The sequence below is a fragment of the Alligator sinensis genome, unplaced genomic scaffold (genome assembly GCF_000455745.1).
Source record: "Alligator sinensis unplaced genomic scaffold, ASM45574v1 scaffold1651_1, whole genome shotgun sequence".
NCBI classification, from domain to species: Eukaryota; Metazoa; Chordata; order Crocodylia; family Alligatoridae; genus Alligator; species Alligator sinensis.
In genome coordinates this window covers 103,969-123,803 of record NW_005843334.1, presented here as the reverse complement: position 1 = coordinate 123,803, position 19,835 = coordinate 103,969, and the positions used below count along the sequence as shown (strand labels likewise).

Below are 19,835 nucleotides of genomic sequence, written 5' to 3'. Positions count from 1 at the left end.
ATAGAGGGTCTGCGAGGGACTGGGAACCTGGGAGCTGCAGCGAGGCAGCTCGGGTCTCCAACCCTGGCGCAAGGCTGTGGTGCAGGTGTAGCTACACAGAGGGTCCATGAGGGACTTGGATCCTGGTAGCCGCAGTGAGGTGGCTCAGGTCTTCAACCATAGTGTGAGGTCAGGCATGGGAGTCAGCGCTACTGTGGGGTGAGTCATTGCAGGGCGTAAGTCCCTGGAGAAGTAGGGGCCAGATGGTCTGGGACCCATTCCCTGCTGTGGGTCTGCAAAGGCCCAGGGAACAGAGCGATTCCTGAGTGCAGGGAGCAGCATTCAGAGCAACACAGCCCTGGGTATGGACAAGGCAGCCCAGGCCCGCAACTCCCCCTAAGAAGGAATGAGCCACTGGGATGCGTGACTGAGTCACGCCACTCCCCTGAGGCCTGGACTGAGCCCTTCCTTGGAGAAACATTAGCTTATGAACACTGCCCCACCCAGCTCTTTGGGGACCCGTGGGTCAGTGGGGCAATGGGTCTCCCACCGGGGAGTGATGCTTGGGAAAGGTAGCCTCAATAAAGAGGCAGGAGGAAGAGATCCTCTAGAGGAGGGAAGCCACTAGAGAACTTTTGCATCTCATATTTTGGACTGTTTATTGATTGTTTGATACATGCTGTGCATTTTTGAAGTGTTTATTAACTGTTAACTGTACGCCTTGTATTTTAGAGTGCCATTTATTGTTGTACTTACCTGTTCATATAGTTTGGGACCATTATGCTTACCTGTTTGTATTTGGGTGTGTATATATAGTCATATATGTATTTAGAACCTGTAAATATTCACTTTAGTTCACTACTTTCTTATATATATACCTATATTAAATTAGTAACTGGTTAAGACATCGCTTTCTGTCCCTCCTCTATCGAGACACAATAGGTGGGAGGGAACTGCAAGTGACTGCAGTTTCCATCCCCAGCACATGTGCCCTGCTGGTTTCCCCCTTCTATTGGTGAAGGGGGACACATATTTTGAGGACACCTGGATTATATTAGGAAGATTATTAGTATTTCTCATAGTGGCATTCAAACTAGTGCTGTAACCAGTGTAGAAACAGTTCAACAGTCCAAGGTTAACAGGCACACATGAAAGGACCCCAGCTCTTACATACCTGAGTTTCTGCAGTTTGCAGTTGGGGTCTTTCAGTCCTGCACACAGCAGATGCACTCCTCCATCCTCCAGGTTGTTCCACCCCAGGTCCAGCTCTGTCAGGGTCTGGCTGGTGCTGAGAGCAGAAGAGAGAGACTTCCAGCCATCATTTTTCAGACCGCAACTCCCAAGTCTGCAGCAGGCAGGGAAATAGAAAAAGGATCAACAATCAGATAATCCCATTCTCTGCCTTTCACTGATTTCTCTGTGCTTTGATAACACGATTCTAAACAAAGAGACAATCATGGTATTTGATTTTTTTTAACATTAAGAGACCTATGCAAGACTCCAGGCCCCCAGGAGCACTAAAACAAATCTTCACACAAGACCTCAGACACCCTCATATCCTTCATATCCCTTCCATCACAGGCACAATGCAGACATGGGGGGCTGGGGTTCAGGTGTAAGGGCACTAGTGCGGGAGCTCCAAGAGCCAGAAATCCAGACACTAGGGGTAGTCAGGGATGCAGTCAGGGTTTAGAGACTGGGAGACAGGAGAAGTGTTCAGGCAGAGGTTGGGCACTGGGAGCTAAGCAAGTGAGCAGGCAACAAGAAATCAGGAACCAGTCTTAGAAATGAGGAACCAGACTAGGAAACTCAAAGTAAGAACTCTAGAGCACTGGGGCTAGACAGAGCACTACAAGGGAGAAAGTCATAGAGTCACAGAGGAGTAGGGCTGGAAGGGACCTCCAGAGGTCATCTAGTTCAACCCCATACCTGAGACAGTATCATTCCTCTCCAAACCATCCTATATAACCATAATCTAAACTCCACACAAGACTACCCTTAACCCTGACACAGCATAGACCTAACAACCTGACCTGACACAGGTAAAGCAGGGGAGCCACGGCAGCCAATATCATCCTCCTATAAAATGTTGTCAATATATGCTCAAGAGGTTCTTAGTAGGGAGCCATGCCCCCTACAACGGAGGAAGGCAAATCTCACCCCCAGCCCATACCAATCTAACCACCGGGCAAAATTCCTTCCTTATCCCAAATATGGCGATCGGTCTGACCCTGAGCAAGGGGCAAGAACCTCTGGCCAGGAACCTGGGGGTTACAGTGGACAATAAGTCACTGTATATGAGTATGAGATATGAGTCAGCAGTTTGCCCCTGTTGCCAAGAAGGCTAACAGCATACTGGGCTACCTTCATAGGAGCATTGCCAGCAGATCAAGGGAAATGATTATTCCCCTGTATTCAGCACTGGTGATGCCACATATGGAGTACTGTGTCTAGCTTTGGGCCCCCCACTACAGAAAGGATGTAGACAAATTGGAGAGAGTGCAGCAGAGGGCAGCAAAAATGGTTAGGGGCCTGGGGAACATGACTTATGAGAAGAGGCTGAGGGAAGTGAGCTTATTTAGTCTGGAAAAGAGAAGACTGAGGGGGGATTTAATAGCAGCCTCCAACTACTTGAAGGGTGGTTCCAAAGAGGATGGATCTGGACTGTTCTCGGTGATAGCAGATGACCGAACAAGGAGCAATGGTCTCAAGCTGCAGGAAGGGAAATTTAGGTAAGATATTAGGAAATAACTTTCTCACTAGAAAGGTAATAAAACACTGGAACAGGTTACCCAGAGAGGTTGTGGGATCTCCATCCTTAGAGATTTTTAAGGCCTGGCTTGACAAAGCCCTGCCTGGAATGATCTAGTTGGGGATGGTCCTGCCCTGAGCAGGGGTTGGACTAGATGACCTCCTGAGCTCCCTTCCAACCCTGATTTTCTATTATTCTATTTTTTGTCTTCTCCAATCTTTGAGTTACTTCCATTGCTTCCTCAGCAGCCACTATCATCTCCTCTTTCTTAAATCAAAAAGGAACAAGTGCCCCCCAACCCCACCCAGATGCCCCACTACCTCTAGGTACACCTGACCATACAAATTCCTCTTCTCTCTATGGACACTGGATTTCCCTTCTTGCTGGCTGCTTAGTTTTCTAAATACTCTGCCTGGGTCTGCTGCTCTCCATAGATGACCATGGCATACAACTGTCTGTCAATAGTGACCAAAGGCAGGAAGCCCCCCCTCATACCATTAGCTGCAAGCATGGGCAGATCCAGGATTTCCTAAAGAGTACTGAAATGCACTGCTCTTCAAACTAGGGACGGATAGGGGTGTGGCATGACGTCAGCCTTTGGGTCATCAGGGGACACTATGGAGCAGGACAAGCAGAAGGGAGGTCCAGAGCCACTCCTATGGTAATCCAGCTGGGGGGTGTGGAGCAGCTGCATGGGGAATTGCCAGAGACAGCAGTAGTGGAATGCAGTGTCATCCCTGCAGCACCCCCCACTGCTGTCCCCATTACAAAGGAGCAGGCACTGAAAGAGGAATTTGTGTGCCACTGCCCCAGCCAATCCTGGCTTCACACTTAGGTGCAGCTTGTGATTGGCATATAGTGCATGCAGATCTGGGGTTCCCCCTCAGCCCAGATCAGTTGGGAACAGCAGCAAAGAGTGGGGGATGCATTCTTACTGCCACACCACTTCGGATCTGCCTCAGCTGTAGAGCCTCTGTCCTGCTCACAGCACACAGACCTTTCTCTGTATTTGTAGTGATGAGCCGGGATCCTGGTTTTCCCTGATAAAAACTGCAAATTCTCTGATAAAACCCCCAAAATCCATTATTAAAATTAAAGGCCCCCCAACCCCCCCCCTAGCCCTGCTGGTGCCCCTCACTCACCCTGTGCTGCCCCTCACTCCCCGCCACTGCCCTGCTGGTTCCCCTCACTCCCCCCCACAACAGCTCCCCAGCCCTGCTGGTGCCCCTCACTTCCCCCACAACAGCCCCCCACCATGAATGAGGCATGCCCCCAGCAGCTGTGGGGCATAGTGGCAGCAAGAGCACATCAGCAGTAAGCTGGGAGCTCCCGCAGACGCTGCTGGCACTTTTGAGGCATGGTGGGGTGGGTGGAGAGTGCCAACCAGGGGTTGGCGACCACCCGCACACACTGCAAGCAGTGTCAGCAGCAGGGGTGGCAAGCAGAGACACTGTCAGCAGCACCTTTTCATAGGGGGTGCATTGACACACTCGGGGGTGCACATGCACCTGCGTGCACCCCCTACACATCACCATTGGTCCCCCCCAGCCCCACAGACATGCAGACACAAACATGCAAGCACAGACACAGACACACACATGCAGGCACAAACACATTCATGCAGGCAAGTGTGTGTGGCAGGAAAGGGCAGGGCGGGGGAAAGGGAAATAGGGGGGGGGACCAGATTGAGAATGGGCGAGGGGGGGAAGTGTGTTTCTGTGCCCACCCCCAGAAGCAGAGCTGGAGGGGCGAGGGCAACGGTGACCCTCTGTGGGCTACACACATGCTGCCCAGCTGGCCAGATAGTAGGGGCCAGGTGTTGCACATGGCAGCCACCAGCACCACCACCCCATGCTGCTGCTGCTGCACCCTGCACCACTTGCCTATGGAGCCAGACATGCAACTGGCCACAGGAAAGCATCTTGGGATGCAGCAGCAGCAGCGGTGATGCAGTGGCAGTGGCAGCCGCTGCATGCGAGGCCCCCCATCTGGCCAGGTGGCGTGTGTGCGACCCGCAGAGGGGTACTGCTGTCCTTGCACTCCTGGCTCTGCTCCTGGGAGTGGGCACAGAGAGCAAGCTGAGGTGGGGGGCAGGGGGGTACTGCGGTGTGCCACATGGGGCCAGCAGCAGCCAGTGTGCCCTTTCCCCTCCCTGGTAAGATGCAAATAATGGGAAGGTGCCAAGGGAGATGGTGCCACTGCCATGCCCCAGGGCACACTCTGTCCCTGCCCGCCTGCCTGCCCACACATACCCCTTACAGGTTTTCTAAGTACCCCTGGGGGTACGTGTACCCCCAGCTGACAACCCCTGTTCTAAAGCTGGAGAGATGAACCTAGCTCCGACATGAAGCTAAAGAAACTCCTGCAGGAACCTGACTGGGGCCTGAGGGAAGGGAAGGTGTTAAGGAAAGTCCCACATGGAGTGCCCTCCCGCCTGCCCACCTGGCGGCATGCAGACCCAGAGCGGCACACTATTGGCCCCAAGGGTCTCCGCACCTCCATGCATGACTGCACTGAAGGGTAGATAGCATGCCGCTCAGAGTCCATCTGCCACCGGCCAGCGGGCACTTCATGTCTTCCCCCAACACCTCCCCACTCTCTCAGCCCCCAGCCAGCTTCCCCACCAGCCCTGCCACACAACCCCCAAGCCCCACTTACCTCACAGGGTCCTGGAAGGAAAGTGAGCCTGAGGCAAGCCTGGGGTGAGTGAGAGTCTCAGGCTCTACCTTTCCCCCTCTCCTTTCTCCTCCAGGTAGGGCTGGGGGTTTCCCACCCTTTTTGCAATCAGCTCTGGCAGGCTGGACCTCTGCCAGACTGCAGAGCTCTTTGCAAAAGTGGGAAATACAAAGGTTTCTCTGCTAAAAGAGAAAATCTGTTTTTTCTCTTATGAAAATGGGAAATCCATGGTTTTCTCTGTTTTTCCAGAGAAACGTAAAACCCGGATCCCTGGTGATGAGAACCACAAGCATCTGAACCTACTGCAGATCCACAGATCTGAACCTCCCTCAACCTGACAAAGGGTTTTTAAACTCAAAAGCTTGCTAAGAAAAACATTTCCAACTATTTGAATTAGTCTAATAAAAGATACCAGATTTACCCAAAGAACCTTGTCTGCGTATAGCTTGTGTTGTCATGACACTATTCTTCACCACGGGGCCACTACAAAAAATCTAAGGTCCTCCTGCAGCCCAGGCTGGACTGCACCAAGCCTTTCCCCACCACTATTCTCCTGTCAAAGGACGATCTATACTACCAAACTCTGGATTTACACAAAGACAGGGAGAGTTGAGCACTGACTGGTAGCTGTGGAGATGGAGAGTGGTGAACTGCAGGGGAGCAGGAAGTCACTGGGGAGTCATAGAAAACCTGCAGATCAGCACAGAGCTGCTGGAAAGCCAAGGAGCCATGGTGCAGACTTAGCAACTCCTAGCCATGCCCCTGCATGCCAGCCCACTAGCAGAAAGTTAGAGCTGTGCATGTCAAGGAGGGTATTAATCCTTAATGTGCAACTGCTCACAGGAGTCTAACTTGAACACCAAACAACATTTCTTAGAGTTAGCTCATGAAAACTGCACTGTGTAACAACACCCTTACTAGGTAAAATAACCTGTGGACCTCCTTTTGAAAGTGCTGCATGTAGTGCATGATGAGTAACTATGGCCACATTTAAACGTGCCCCTGACTGTGCATTTGGTACAGCACAGTTCTGGTAGCACATGGTTATTTTTGGATGCTGCTTGCCAAAGCAATATGGCAATGTAGTCTCATGGAGACATACCCTGTGTGATCCAATTTCTTAACTGCCTGTCACAGAGCACTCAGGGGCTCTGTGCCTGAAGAGGTGAAAACTGTTAGAGAAGGAGCCCTAGCAGTGGCTAAGGAGCACAGCTGCGGGTTGCCGGGGCAACCAGGGAAGGTCAGCTGACCAGAGGGGGCAGGGCCTGGCCCTTATAAAGCCCAAGGAGCTGTGACCAGGGGCAGTTCACTGCCAGCAGCCAGAGGGGCAGGAGCTCCCTAAGGCAGAAGGTGAGGGAAAGCTTGACTGTAGCGACAGCTTATGGCAGCTCTCAGAGGCTTGAGCAACATTGTTTTAGCCAGGCGGCTTCCATTTATGTTACAGCTTTTTGTTTTGTTGTGGTGGTTGTTTAAACCAGTGGTTTGGGTGAGGCTATTAGGGGTTGGAGGAGGCCTCATAGGAGACCCACAATAGCGTGGGGATCCAGGCGCCAGTAAGGGTGCAGTTTATGGGGTGCGTAGACCCCAGTCCCAGAGAGGGGTGTTTGAAGAGCCCTGTGCGGGCGTAGCAAGCCCCAGAGCGGGGCGCAGCGTACAGGGTGCTTAGACCCCAGCCCCAGAGAGGGGGCAGTACTATTAGGAAGCCCAGTGTGGGCACAGCGAGCCCCAGAGAGGGGGCAGTACTGTTAGTAAGCCCAGTGTGGGCACAGCGAGCCCCAGAGAGGGGGCAGTATTGTTAGGAAGCCCAGTGAGGGTATAGCGAGCCCCAGAGAAGGGGCAGTATTATTAGAAGGTCCAAGTTGGACATGGTGAGCCTCAGACAGGGGGCAGCATTTTGAGAGGCCCAGGTGGGGGCACAGCGAGCCCCAGAGGGGTGGGGCGTGTGATTGAAGCCCCAGTTTGGGCACGGGCAGGCCCTGGTAAGGGGCCGTGTTGTAGGGAGGCCCAAGTGGGACCCAAAAAGCCCAGGAGGAGGGAGCAAAGGATAGCGACAACGATGATTACACCTGCGAGGCTTGGGCTGCGGTATTGGGGAGGAAAGGAGCCGCAGATAGTGCCCCCTGGCAATCGGGCTGGAGAGTGGCAGCCTCCCGCTAATTAATTAACATCAAGGCATGGCACGCGAGAAGGTGGGGGGTTGCCACAGAAACAGGGAAGCAGGTCACAGTTTGGCTAAGCTCTGAAACGGTACCTGTTACACTACCCAAATGAGACAAATATGCACAGCAGTAGGTCTCTTCCTACAACTTAGGAAGATTATTAGTATTTCTCATAGCAGCATTCAGACTAGTGCTATAATCCATGTAGAAACAGCTCAACTGTCCTAGGTTAACAGGCACACATGGAAGGATACCAGCTCTTAAACACCTGAGTTTCTTCAGTTTGCAGTTGGGGTGTTTCACTCCCTCACACAGCAGATGCACTCCTCCATCTTCCAGGTTGACCCACCGCAGGTCCAGCTCTGTCAGGGTCTGGCTGGTGCTGAGAGCAGAGGAGAGATGTTCACAGCCAACAGCTTTCAGACCACAATTCCTCAGCCTGCAGGAAGCAGAGAGATAGAGAAAACATCATCAATAATCAGATAATCCCATTCTCTGCCTTTCCCTTCACTGATTTCTCTATGCTTTGATAACACGATTCTAAACAGAGAGACAATAATTGTATTTTATGGGGTTTTTTTAAACCTAAGAGACCTATACAACACTCCAGGCCACCAGGAGCACTAAAATAATTCTTCACACAAGATATCAGGTACTCTCAGAGCTCCTTCCTACCCCTTCTGTCACAGGCATGATGCAGACATGGGGGAGCTGGTGTTCAGGGGTAAAGGCACTAGTGTGGGAAGTCTAAGAGCCAGAAGTCCAGACACTAGGGGTAGTCGGGGATGCAGTCAGGGGTTAGAGACTTGGAGACAGAACAATTGTTCTGGCAGAGCCTGGGCACTGGGAGCTAAGCAAGGGAGCAGACAACAAGAAATCAGGAGCCAGTTTTAGAAATGGAGAACCAGACTAGGAAACTCAAAGTGAGGACTCTATAGCACTGGGGCTAGATAAAGCACTACAAGTCATAGAGTCATAGAGAATTAGGGCTGGCAGGGCATCTCTTATTGTAAAAAGAAAGGAAGGCACTAGTAAGTCTCACTTCCGTGGTTCAACTTTAACGCACCTACATAGCATACCCTTTAATGTCCCATTAAAGCACTCTACCAATCTGTTTGTGGGTGGTAACAGTAGTTTTTAAATGCTGAATCTGAAGAACTTTGCATAAATTGTCTATCACTTGGGACATGAAATTTGATACCTCGTTGGTGACGATTTCTCGAGGGATACCTACCCTGGCCACCCATTTCATGAGTTCCTTGGCTCTAGACCCTGCGACTGTCTGCAGGCATATGGCATCTGGGTATCTGGTTGCATAATCTATCATAACTAAAATAAACTGGCATCCTGCAGCACTTTGAGTCAGTGGGCCTACCACGTCTAAGGCAATGCGTGAAAATGGCTCCTTTACAATTGGCATAGGCTACAAGGGGTCCTTCGGTGGCTTCTGGTTACTAACCTTTTGACACATTTCACAAACTCTACAGAACCCTTCAATCTCTTGATACATATGTGGCCAAAAACACCGTTTTGCTAAGCAGGCTTCTGTTTTTGTTTTGCTTAAATGTCCCCCCAGAGGGTTTCTGTGGGCTAACTAAAGGAATCTCACTCTTCTAAAGTAAGTGACTCTTCACTTTCTGTTCTTACTCCCAGTAGTCCAGCCTCTAGTCCCTGTGATGGACATAGGGCTACCAGTACGCCATAAATATCTGGCCGGTCCCAACCTAATATCATAAGGTATAACAGGTCTTCCTCTAGACCAACAGGTATCTTTCTTGTGACACCCTGTACTTGCAGTTCTAACAGTCGGCTTTCATAATTGGTCTTCTGTCTGTGAAGACAAACCATCTTAATTCTTGTACATCTTGGCGCTGGTCTCCATGGTAACAAGGAAGGTCTTATGATGGTTTGTGCACAGCCTGTGTCGACTACAGCTTGGACTCATCTTCCTGCCACCAGCACTGTTATCTCTGGCAATTGCTGGACACCCTCTGCAAAGACTTCTCCTAGGCTGCAATCCATCATTTCAACATTGTGTCCTTCCCTTGTAATGACTCAACTCCCTTTATGTTCATCCTTAAATTCCCTCAGTCTTGGTACGACCAAAGCCATGTGTCCAGTTCAACCACAATTGAAGCACACCACTCCAGCTGAGACACCTTTCTTGTTGTCCTGGCCTTCCACTTCACCTTTACAATCTAACTCCTAGCTATGATTAATTCTGCCCCCTCTCATAATTCTGCCTTGGCAACATGACAGCAGCAGGCAAGCACCCTTCAAACCCTGACTTTTCTCTCTCTGCCACCAGGGTTTTTTGTCCTACCTCACACGCTCCTCACACAGTAACTTCTCCCTGCCCCCATGCCCCACCATAGTACCTCCAGTTGCTCAAGGATGCAATGTCCTCCTTCCAGCCCTTCCTTCTTGTCTGCCGCCCTCCCCCACTCCTGTCCCCACTACAAAAGAACAGGCACTGGAAATAGGAATTTATGTGCCGTTGTCACTGGCTCCATACATGGGTGCAATCTGTGGAGTGTGGTGCATGCAGATCTGGGGTTCTCCCTCAGCCCAGATCAGTTGGAAACAGCGGCGGAGGTGGAGGATGTATCCTCACTGATTCACCCTGCCTACCCCAGGATCTGCCCCTGGCTGTAGGGCATCTGTCCTGCTCAGCACACAGACCATTCCCTGTATTTGTAATGATGAGAACCATGAGGCCAAGACCAGTCAGGAGGGAAAGAACATGGATGTGGCACTGACTGGTTAATGACAGATGCCAATAATGCCCACATTCAGGGGAGTCTGGCAGCTCCTCTACATGACATGGTGCAGGAAGGAGGGGCCACATCTCACCCAAGAAGGGGAAAAGATTATTTATCACCAATGCGGGGAATGAAAGGAGAAAATTAAAAAAAAGCCAGGAGATGAGAAGCCAGACTGTCGACAAAGTATTTCCTGTGAGAATGTGTCAAACACTGGCATTGTCTCTGTCCATTTTGTAAAGATAAAACAAGCAAAATCCAATATCAGTGCGTGCCCCCAAGTGCTAGTGTTTTGGAATTGGTGAATTACATGTCCATGGTCACTTGGGTCACACCCATCATAATCTTACAGACCTCTATTATAACTCCCCCTCGTTAACACCCTCAAAGAACTCCAGCAGACTTGTGAAACAGGATTTCCTTTTACAACAACCCTGCTGATTTCTCCCCAGCATATCGTATTTGTCCACATGATGACTGAGTTAATTCTTTATTCCAATCCACCAGCTTGCCAGAGAGAAAATTAACACTCACTGGTCAGTAGTTCCCAGATTCACCTCTGGAAACGTTTTCTAAAGATGGTCTCTCTCTGAGAGACTGTGGATGAAGATGGGATTTTCTCTGTGGCCATAGGGAGGACAGGACTAGGAGCAATGAACTCAAGCTGTAGAAGAAGAAATTTAGGTTGGAGGTTACAAAAAAGTCGCTGACTATGAAAGTGGTCAAGCATTGGAAAGGCTACCTAGAGAAGTTGAGGAATCTCCATCCACGGACATTTTCAAAAGTAGGTTAGACATACACTGGGCTGGAGTGGTTTAGTCAAGGATGGTCCTGTTTTGATCAGGAGACTGGACTAGATGATCTTGTGAAGTCTCTTTCAGCCCTTCTTTCCTATTATCCTGATTATATATGTCCTTAATTAACCAGTAAAGCTTGTCCTCTGCCTTTTCCCAGGAAAAACACCATTGCTCTGCCTTTGGGGGCAACAGAGACCTGGGACAGACATCCCCAGCCTTGTGAGTCACAGTATGCCTCCTTCTGTAGTATTTGCTTTTCAATGTTTGGTGGTTATTGGCAAACAGTGGTCTGCTACTGCTGCTCTGCTGCTTTTTTGAGCAATCCAAAATCTATAGCTAGGCTTGGCAGAATTCAACTTTTATCTAATACTAGCAAATTGCCCTTCAAGAATGAGGGCAGGCAAGCAGGGAACCTTGCATCCGGCCCTGCTCCACCCCGCTCCCCCTGCCACTGGGGGTCCGGCCCCACTCCCCACTCCAGCTGTGGGTCAGGGTCCAGCCTCACTCCCCATCGCCCTGGGTCCAGCCCCGCTCACTCCTAGTCCAGCCCAGCTCTTCTGCCACTATTCATTCCATCCAGGAAGAGCACATACCAACTGCACATGCTTCCTTAGCTTGATGAAGGGTTTTTAAACCCAAAACTTGCTAAGAAATTTTTTTCCAACTATTTAGTTGGTCTAGTAAAAGAAATCAGATTTACCCAGAGAATCTTGTCTGCCTATATCCTTAAAACAACACAGCTACAGCCTACAACCCTGTAGCTGCTTTAAATCATTCTGTTCATTTATTGGGAAAGAGCCTGGTGGGCAGGGACTAGAAGATGAGGGCAGTGGTACTCCCAGAACTATGGGACCATGGTTTGGAGGGGAGAAGCAGCTGTGACCCTGGGCCCCCCAGGCTTAGTCAGCCCTGTCTGGTCTGGCCAGGACCCTACTGTCACTGGGCTGGAGCCTCAAATACCCCTCACTACCCACCCCACCCTTTGGGTAGGGATTTTAGAGCCTGTTATCTCCCTCCAACCTCCTACCTGCAGGTGTGAAGGAAAAGCTAATTGCTTAGTTGCTGATTCATTAGGCAGGAAGGGGCAGCTAATCACTTATGGGCCATTAGACTGCCCATTGTCTTCCTCTTGTACCTCTCTGCCCTCTGTTCCTCCCTCTCTTTCTCCACTCTTCACTAACAGGGTAAGAGGTTCCTTGTTACAGTTCCCTTTCTACAAATTTTGATTATTACCAATGAAAATAGCTTTCCCTCAGTCTGTGAGCATCACCGTTTATTGAAGTTTATGGATAAAAATATCAAATCCTGCCAAGCCTCTCTATAGCACAGTGCAGTAGAACCCATTGGAGACTAGTGGGGACAACACCAAAGTCAGAAGCTGGGCTCATGAAGTGTTGTAGTGGAATATTTTCTCCTACAGTATATTTTCTACTTGGCTACCATTGGACATATCCTGATGAGTGTGGATGTTTGGTTCCCTGGAAACAAGTAGCAGTGGCACACATTGCGCTGCAGCTACCTATCCCCAGGGAATGCCCATGCCATGCATGCTTTGGTGCATGGAAAGTTACCCTGGAGATACCAGGGAAGGCTGGGTCCAGCATTGTCCTGGCCCTAACAGCTTTATCTGCGGTCTTGGGGGCCTCCCAGGGCTGCAGCACAGGGATTCTGCCATGTGAAGACTGGCCAGTAACTGGAGCATGGCTCTGGGCAGCCTGGCTCTGCTGTTGTGTGTGCTGCACCATTTTTTTTTCTGTGAATTTTTTTGACCCGTGGATATCCAGGGGTCAAAAATCCCGTAGGAAAAAAAAAAAAACCAGAGTAGTGCACACATGGGCAGCACACCCTTGCAGCATGAAGTATATCTAAATGTGTGGTGTGTGGCACTGCATTCTGCACAGCTGCGCTCATTTGGATGGAGCCATAGTATCCCATGTCAGGGAGCTTCCACCAGGTTTCCTTGGAGGCACTTCCATGGGCTGCCAGATGTCACAGCAAGATTGTTAGAGCAGCACACCATGAAAATAAGCAACCTTTCCCTGTGAATCTTTTCTCAGTGCTGCCTCCCTCCCATGCCACCATCAGTGATGTACTCACCCCCTGAAACTCTGAGGGAGAGAAGGAGAAGTAATGATAATGAGGAAGATCTACCCTTGCAATGAGAACCTTTGCAGGGAGGCAGGGATGAGTAGAAACCTTCAGTTATTGACTGCCACTGAAAAGAATAGGAGTTCCTGCATCTCCATTAATCTACTGGAAACAGCCACAGAAAAGCCATGCCTTTCTCTTCTCAGGAAGGGACAGGAAACTGCAAGTGCCCTCAGCAGGGGGACCAGGAGCTCAATGGTGGCTCCCAGAGCAGTGGGAAGGAAAATGAATGGAGCTCTGACTGCCCTAAGAAAATAAATCCCTGGAAGATAGTGTATTTTGCCACATCTGAGTGTATGTGTCTTTCACAGTGGGTTGTAGCTTCTCCCTGCTGCAACATGTGTAATGGAGACTTTAACAATTCCTTCCACAAGACACTTCAGGCATTTTCCTCACCAAAGGAGAGGATAAAAGGGAAAAGAAAAAGCCATGAGATGGTGACGTTTTCATTGTTCAAATGAATCCAACTTTGGCAACTTTTCAGAAATGCCTGACTGATAACTATAAAATCATGTCTGCTGTGGGATCATATTGTACCCAGTTTCAAGACATGCCCAGGCAATGCCTGTGGAGAAACACCCATTAAGTCAGTGGGCAGATACTTAACTGTCAGCGTCCCCATATGAATGCTGGATGTAGACATCAGGAATCAGTCACATACCTGTAAAGCGACATATATGCAGGGGACCTAATAAATGCAGAGAAGTCAAGCGATACTTGCCCCAGTCTTTGTAACTTGCAGTTTGGATGTTTCATCCACTCACACAGCTGCCTTATTACACAATCTTTCATAAAAGTACGACAGAGATCCAAATCTATTAGGCTCCAGTGGGAAAAAACAGTGGCAAGATCCTCCCAACTGGCTTCTGTGAGTTCACACCAATGCAGTCTGCAGGAGAAAGAAACAGGCAGAAGCGATCACATCATGATCCAGACTCAGCACAGCCATCCTAACAATTAGCCACACCCAAAAGCCCCTTTCCTAGACCCGTTAGCAGCCTAGATCCTGTGCTAAGGTCCACTCCTCTGTCAATGAAAAAGTCTTCAAGGAACTTTCTGCTCTATTCCCAGTGCTTGTGTTTCACCTTTGAATGTCCCTCAATCTGCTGGCAACTCTCCTTCTAATGAAGCCCAGTATGCCGTTAGCTTTCTCCACAACAAGGGCACATTGTTGACTCAGATTTAGCCTATTGTCCACTGTAAGCCCCAGGCACTTTTCTGCAGAGCTGTGGCTTAGCCAGTTGGTCCCCAGCCTGTTCTGGTGCATGGGATTGTTTCTTCCAAAGTACAGGACTTTGCACTTGTCCTTATTAAAGGAAAAGTGCAGTAGAGTCTGAACATGAATGAAAAATGTAGAACTATTACATAAAAAGGGAAAAGGTGGGGCACCAATATCACCCTGATATGTAATAACAGGAGCATTGTGTGCTAAATGTATAATAAAATAATCCTTTCACTCAGCCCAAGTAAGGTCGCAACAGTATTGGGTCCAGCTGTGGAACCTTTAGGATAAAAGCAATATTAAGAAGATTTTTAAAAGGAAAGAAATTACATACTGCAACTTCTTTAGTTTACAGTTTGAGTCTTTCAGTGCTTGACAGAGTGGGTAAATAGGCGAAGGCTTTGGTTCTTCCCTGAAAAAGAAAAGAAAAAACACATATGTACAACACACATATACACACAACAAATCTTGCTTGTTACTCTATGGATGGATTACTTTTCATTATATTTCTTAAACACTAAATGTCCCCTTATATCAGGGGCAGGCAATTATTTCAGGTGGAGGGCTGCTTACCCAGTTTTGGCAGGCTGTTGAGGGCTGCATGGGGAGCCCTTCTCCTTGCCAGGTGCCCTGCCCCTTGGTCACCATCTTGGGACCAACGTCCCAGGGCCAGCACTGGTGGGGCCCAGAGCAGGGTACAGGTTGGCAGGGGTCTGTGGAGCCTGGCTGGGCTGCACCAGCAGGGAGAGGGGGGAGCTGGCCTGGCTGCAGAGAGTCCCTGCTGGCTGGGACCCTGCACTCCTGCTGCTCTGCTTTGGGCCCCACTGGCACTGGCCCCAGGGCACCGGTGCAGGCCCTATGCTCCCGCTGGCTCCCCGCCCACTCAATCCCAGTGCCCCCCAGCCCCGTGGTAAAGGTGGGGGGCAGCGCACAGCCCCGACCCTCTGCTCATCGGCAGGAAAGAAGCTGGTGCTGAGAGCTGGGAAAAGCAGCCCCTCGACCGCCCCATGGCTGGAGCTTCCTGCTACGGGTGCTCACAGCCCATGTGGGGCTGTCTGGAGCAGGCACAGGCATTCCTACGTGGGCTGCAAGCAGCTACAGCACGGGGCACTGGCCATGGTGCAAGCGAGGGGTCGCTTTTCCCCCACACACAGCACCAGCTTGTAACCTGGCCCCACTGCCAGCCTCAGCTCCAAGCCAGCTCTAGGCTCGCCTGTCGGCAGTGGCAACTGCAGCCCATCCACTTGGCAGGCAGCAGCAGCAGCAAACACTGCCCAGTGCGGCAAGTGGGGGGGCCGCAGCTGCTGTCACCACGCGCAGCCCCGATGGGCAAGCCTGGAGCTAGCACAGGGCCCAGGCTGGCAGAGGGGCCAGGTTACAAAATGGTGCTCAGGGCGGAGTGGGGGTGGGGAAGCAGCCCCTCACCTGTCCCGTGGCCAGTGTCCTGCGGGCTGCAAGTGGCTGCAGTGCAGGACACTGGCCATGGGGTGGGGGAGGGGCCGCTTTCCTCTGTGCCAGAAAGGAGCCCGGGGAAAAGCTGAGCATGGGGAGGGGGAAGTGGCTCCTCCCCTGCCCCGTGGCCCGTGCTCCCTACTGCAGCCACTCACAGCCTGTGCGGGGCTGTCTGGAGCAGGCACAGGCAGCCCCATGCGGGCTGTGAGTGGCCACAGCACCAGGCACGGGGTGGGCGAGGGGCTGCTTTCCCCCCTGCCCACGCTCAGCTTTTCCCCAGGCTGCTTTTCCCCAGGCTCCTTCCCTGCCCTCCCCCCACACCTTCCCCCTTACCTGAGGTTCCAGCGTGGGGCAGTCACGTGGTCCTGAGCCAGAAGCCCCTCCTGGGGCTGCAGGGCCAGGGTCAGGCAGGCCCTGCTGTTGTAGGAACCTGCCAGGGCTTCCCCTGGGCCCTACTGCCCTTGGGTCCTGTTATTTTTTACAGGACCCAAGGGCAGATGAATATTAATTGTCTAAAAATGTTAGGGGTCCCACACGCCGGATAGAATGGCCTCATGGACTGGATCCAGCCCGTGGGTTGTATTTTGCCCACCCCTGCCTTATATGATATGATCAAACCTTTCCTTAAACTTATAGAACAGCTTTAGTTTAATGCAAATCTTCCAAAACAAAGCAATGTTCAATGCCAGATGTATTGGAAGATCCAGAAGCAAATAGCAAATCTATTTTAGATGGGACACTGTGTAGCAAGCTCCAGGCCCAAGGGGTGGCCGTGACTCCCCCTGGTAGCCACACATCTCCTGCTTCCCCCTGGATTACTGGGTACTCTCCCCTTCTTCCCACCTGTCACATCTTGATGTAATTCTTTAACTTGGAAAAGAGAGGCTGCCCAGGGGTGCCAGAAAGCACCCTCATCCACGAACAAGCTATGCCCAAGCATACTAAGAGCCTTAAAATCAAAATCTGTGGCTTCTGACCTTCCCTGTAGCCACTATCATGCCTCATAGATGTTGCTGTCTAATTATTCTCCCTTCCTGGAGCCTCAGCCTTCTGGTCTCCTCCCCTTTCCTCTCACTGGGTCTCCTAGCCCAGGCCCACTGTGCCGGAACTAGTTTCTGCGCTCCAGCTCTTTTCCCACCTGCATTAGCTCAGGGCCCTTAGCCCTGGTATCTCTGCCTTTTCTTCCCTCTGGCCCTGTCTACACCCTGCTTGGGCACCAGATGCCCCCGCCCTGTCTATCCTGCTGGGACACTCCTGGGATCTTCTCTATCCCTGGCAGTCCCAACCCAGACCTCCAATGCAGCATCCAAACTGAAGACATGTACACTGACTATAACTATAAACCTTGGCTCACCAGCTGCACAATCAAACTGCACCTTCTATCCTCAGCCAAAGCCTTTTGAAGCCTTCAGCCCCTTACATGCATTCCCACGGTAGCTCAGGTATAAGGCAGCCCTCCCAGCTAGAAGCTATTTCCTCTTCAGTCTTAAGGACCAGACTGCTCCCCCCTCTCCCCCAAGATCAGACCCCCAGGCTTATATGCTCCCTACACCCTGCCCCCTTCCCATCAGGTGGCTTCTCTTGACTAGTTGCACATGTGCCCTTCTAACTAAATAGGCAGGTCATTGCCTAGGCAGCAGCATTTCCTTGCTGCCTTCCCTCTTGCAGCCAGCCCCTCTTCAGCTGCCTGAGCTGTATCTGCTGCTGTTTCTCCCTTGAAGTAACAGGAGCCTCCGGGCTCCTTGTTACACATTCCCCAAAAATTAGGCACCTGAAACTAACATCATGAATCAAGGGAACATGGTTAGGTCTCTTGTATTTCTGTACAGCCAGTGTAGATACTTAGCTCCATCTCAGTCTAAGGGGAATTCAAACTCAAAACAGTAGAGCTGGGAGGCATACTCCACCTCTTTAAGTGAAGCTGGACCACTGTGCACCCAAAACTCAGGAGTCAGAAGGAGAGAGGAAGTAGAAAGGAGCTTGGCTATGTAACCTCTAAGGATGGCACTCAGCTGGGAGGAAAACTGATGGTTCTGGTCTACATTCTCAGGTTCTTTCTGGGTTTTATCCCATGGTTGTTAAATGACAATGCTGTAGTTTTGATGACACTAGGGACTAGAACATAATTTTTATTCCACCCAACTGAGCTCCTTAACCTCTGGGTTACAGAGTCATGTTCCTGCTTGCTTGCACAGGTGTTTCATCATAACCTCCTTGATCCACAATGGAAGACCTTCCAAACACAATGACTGGTTCAGTGAGCAGCTCTCTGCCTTCTTACAAACCATTGAGACAAAGCCTGCTCAGCTTCCCTAGTTCTCTGCTCTCAGCTGCTTACAATATTTGGAAAACATTGTGATGTAAGTAGGAGGAAATAGAACAAATATGATAAGAAAATGAAAGATACATTTTTCCGGTGGGTGGGAGTCTAAGAAAGCCTCCATGCTGTCCTTACCTTGCTATAATAATTGAATTATTTCAACTGAAATTACCAATCACCCATTTATTAGTTAGGAAGGGAAAGGCAAAATATTTAATCTCTTAAAAACTTGTGGGGATCTGCATTCAGGTAATACTTACTTATAACACCCCTTCAGCAGTCTTTGGAATAATGTTTCTTTGGGGACTTCAGAGTTAAATTCACAAAACGGCAACAGAAGTGACTCCAAATTATGACATTTCCTTATACAAAACAGGAGAACTTTGTGATCCATTTGGGTAAAAGTCTTATCTTGTATCTCTACTTCAGTGAAATGATTCAATACTTCCTTAACAAAATGTTCGTTTCCGATCTCATTCAAAAAATAAAATACCTCAAGATCATCTCTCTTGTGATTTGCTGCTTGGCAATATGTAGTTAGCCATGTCAGTAACTCTGACTTAATTGCAGATGACATTTTGCAACCAAGTTTTTCCTCTATATCTTTCATTCTCTTCTCATTTAATAAACCAAACAGAAATTGCAGTGTTAACCTCAAATGCTTTTTAGACTCCCCACAGCACTCCAGTAGACTTTTCACCTGTCTTTTGGAAATAGCTGAATCTTCCTCTGGACCCTCATCTTCCTCCAGTATGTAGGACAAAGCTGCAAAAAACTCTTGGAAACTTAAGTGAGTGAAGCTGTATGCGCTCACACAGTCAATGTCTCTTTGAATAATGCTCTCATTCAGAAAGAGGGGGAGCAAGTCTACCTGATCTAAGCTATATCGCTTGATTTCTTCTGCAACAAAGAGTATCTTCTGCTCCCAAATGCCATCAGCAGCCAGGGAGCAAAGTCTCCTCAGATGTGTTTGCATCTGTGACTTTGAACCACTGCCAGAAGGTTCAACCAAACTGCATAAGTAGTGCAGATACACTCCTGTGACAGTCTGTGAAGCCTGTGCAAGCTCTTCCCCCCTTTCCATCTGTTGTTTCAGAACCGTGCAGATGATCCAACACACGACAGGGACAAAGCACATAGTGAAGAGAATTTCATTTTCTCTGACAAGTTTGAAGGCTTCTGAAGCCTGTTTTTCATTTCCAAAGAACTTTTGGAAATATTTCTTCCTGTCCTCTTCAGAAAACCCCAGGAGCTCCACATAACGTGAGTTCTTCAAATACTGCCCAACTTTCTGTAGAGACGTTGGTCTGGTGGTGATTAGCAAGTAGCATCCAGGGAGAACCGTTCTCCTCAATAAACTACTCAGGATGATTCCCACTGGCTTCTTCTCTAAGGGATCAGAGCACAGATCTCTTTCTAGCTGATCAAAGGAAAATCTCAGTTCATCAAAACCATCCATTATGAAGAGAAGCTTTTCTGGATTTGACAGAATTTGCCCAACTAGTTCCTTTTTAGTTGGATAACTTTTCAAAATCATGTCACCCACACTTCTCTCCTGAGTAAGTAGG

General features: G+C 49.8%; 1 protein-coding gene across 1 annotated transcript in view; it reads right to left on the bottom strand.

Moving 5' to 3' along the window:
• Nucleotides 1-19,835, bottom strand: part of LOC102383014 (NACHT, LRR and PYD domains-containing protein 3-like) — a 51,518-nt gene that overhangs the window by 7,838 nt on the left and 23,845 nt on the right. Inside the window, 5 exon segments of the mRNA XM_025194887.1 lie at nucleotides 1,154-1,324; nucleotides 7,835-8,005; nucleotides 13,995-14,162; nucleotides 14,830-14,907; nucleotides 18,528-19,835. The exon segment at nucleotides 18,528-19,835 is cut by the window's right edge and continues 23 nt beyond it. Of these exon segments, the coding sequence (XP_025050672.1) occupies nucleotides 1,154-1,324; nucleotides 7,835-8,005; nucleotides 13,995-14,162; nucleotides 14,830-14,907; nucleotides 18,528-19,835 (1,896 nt within the window).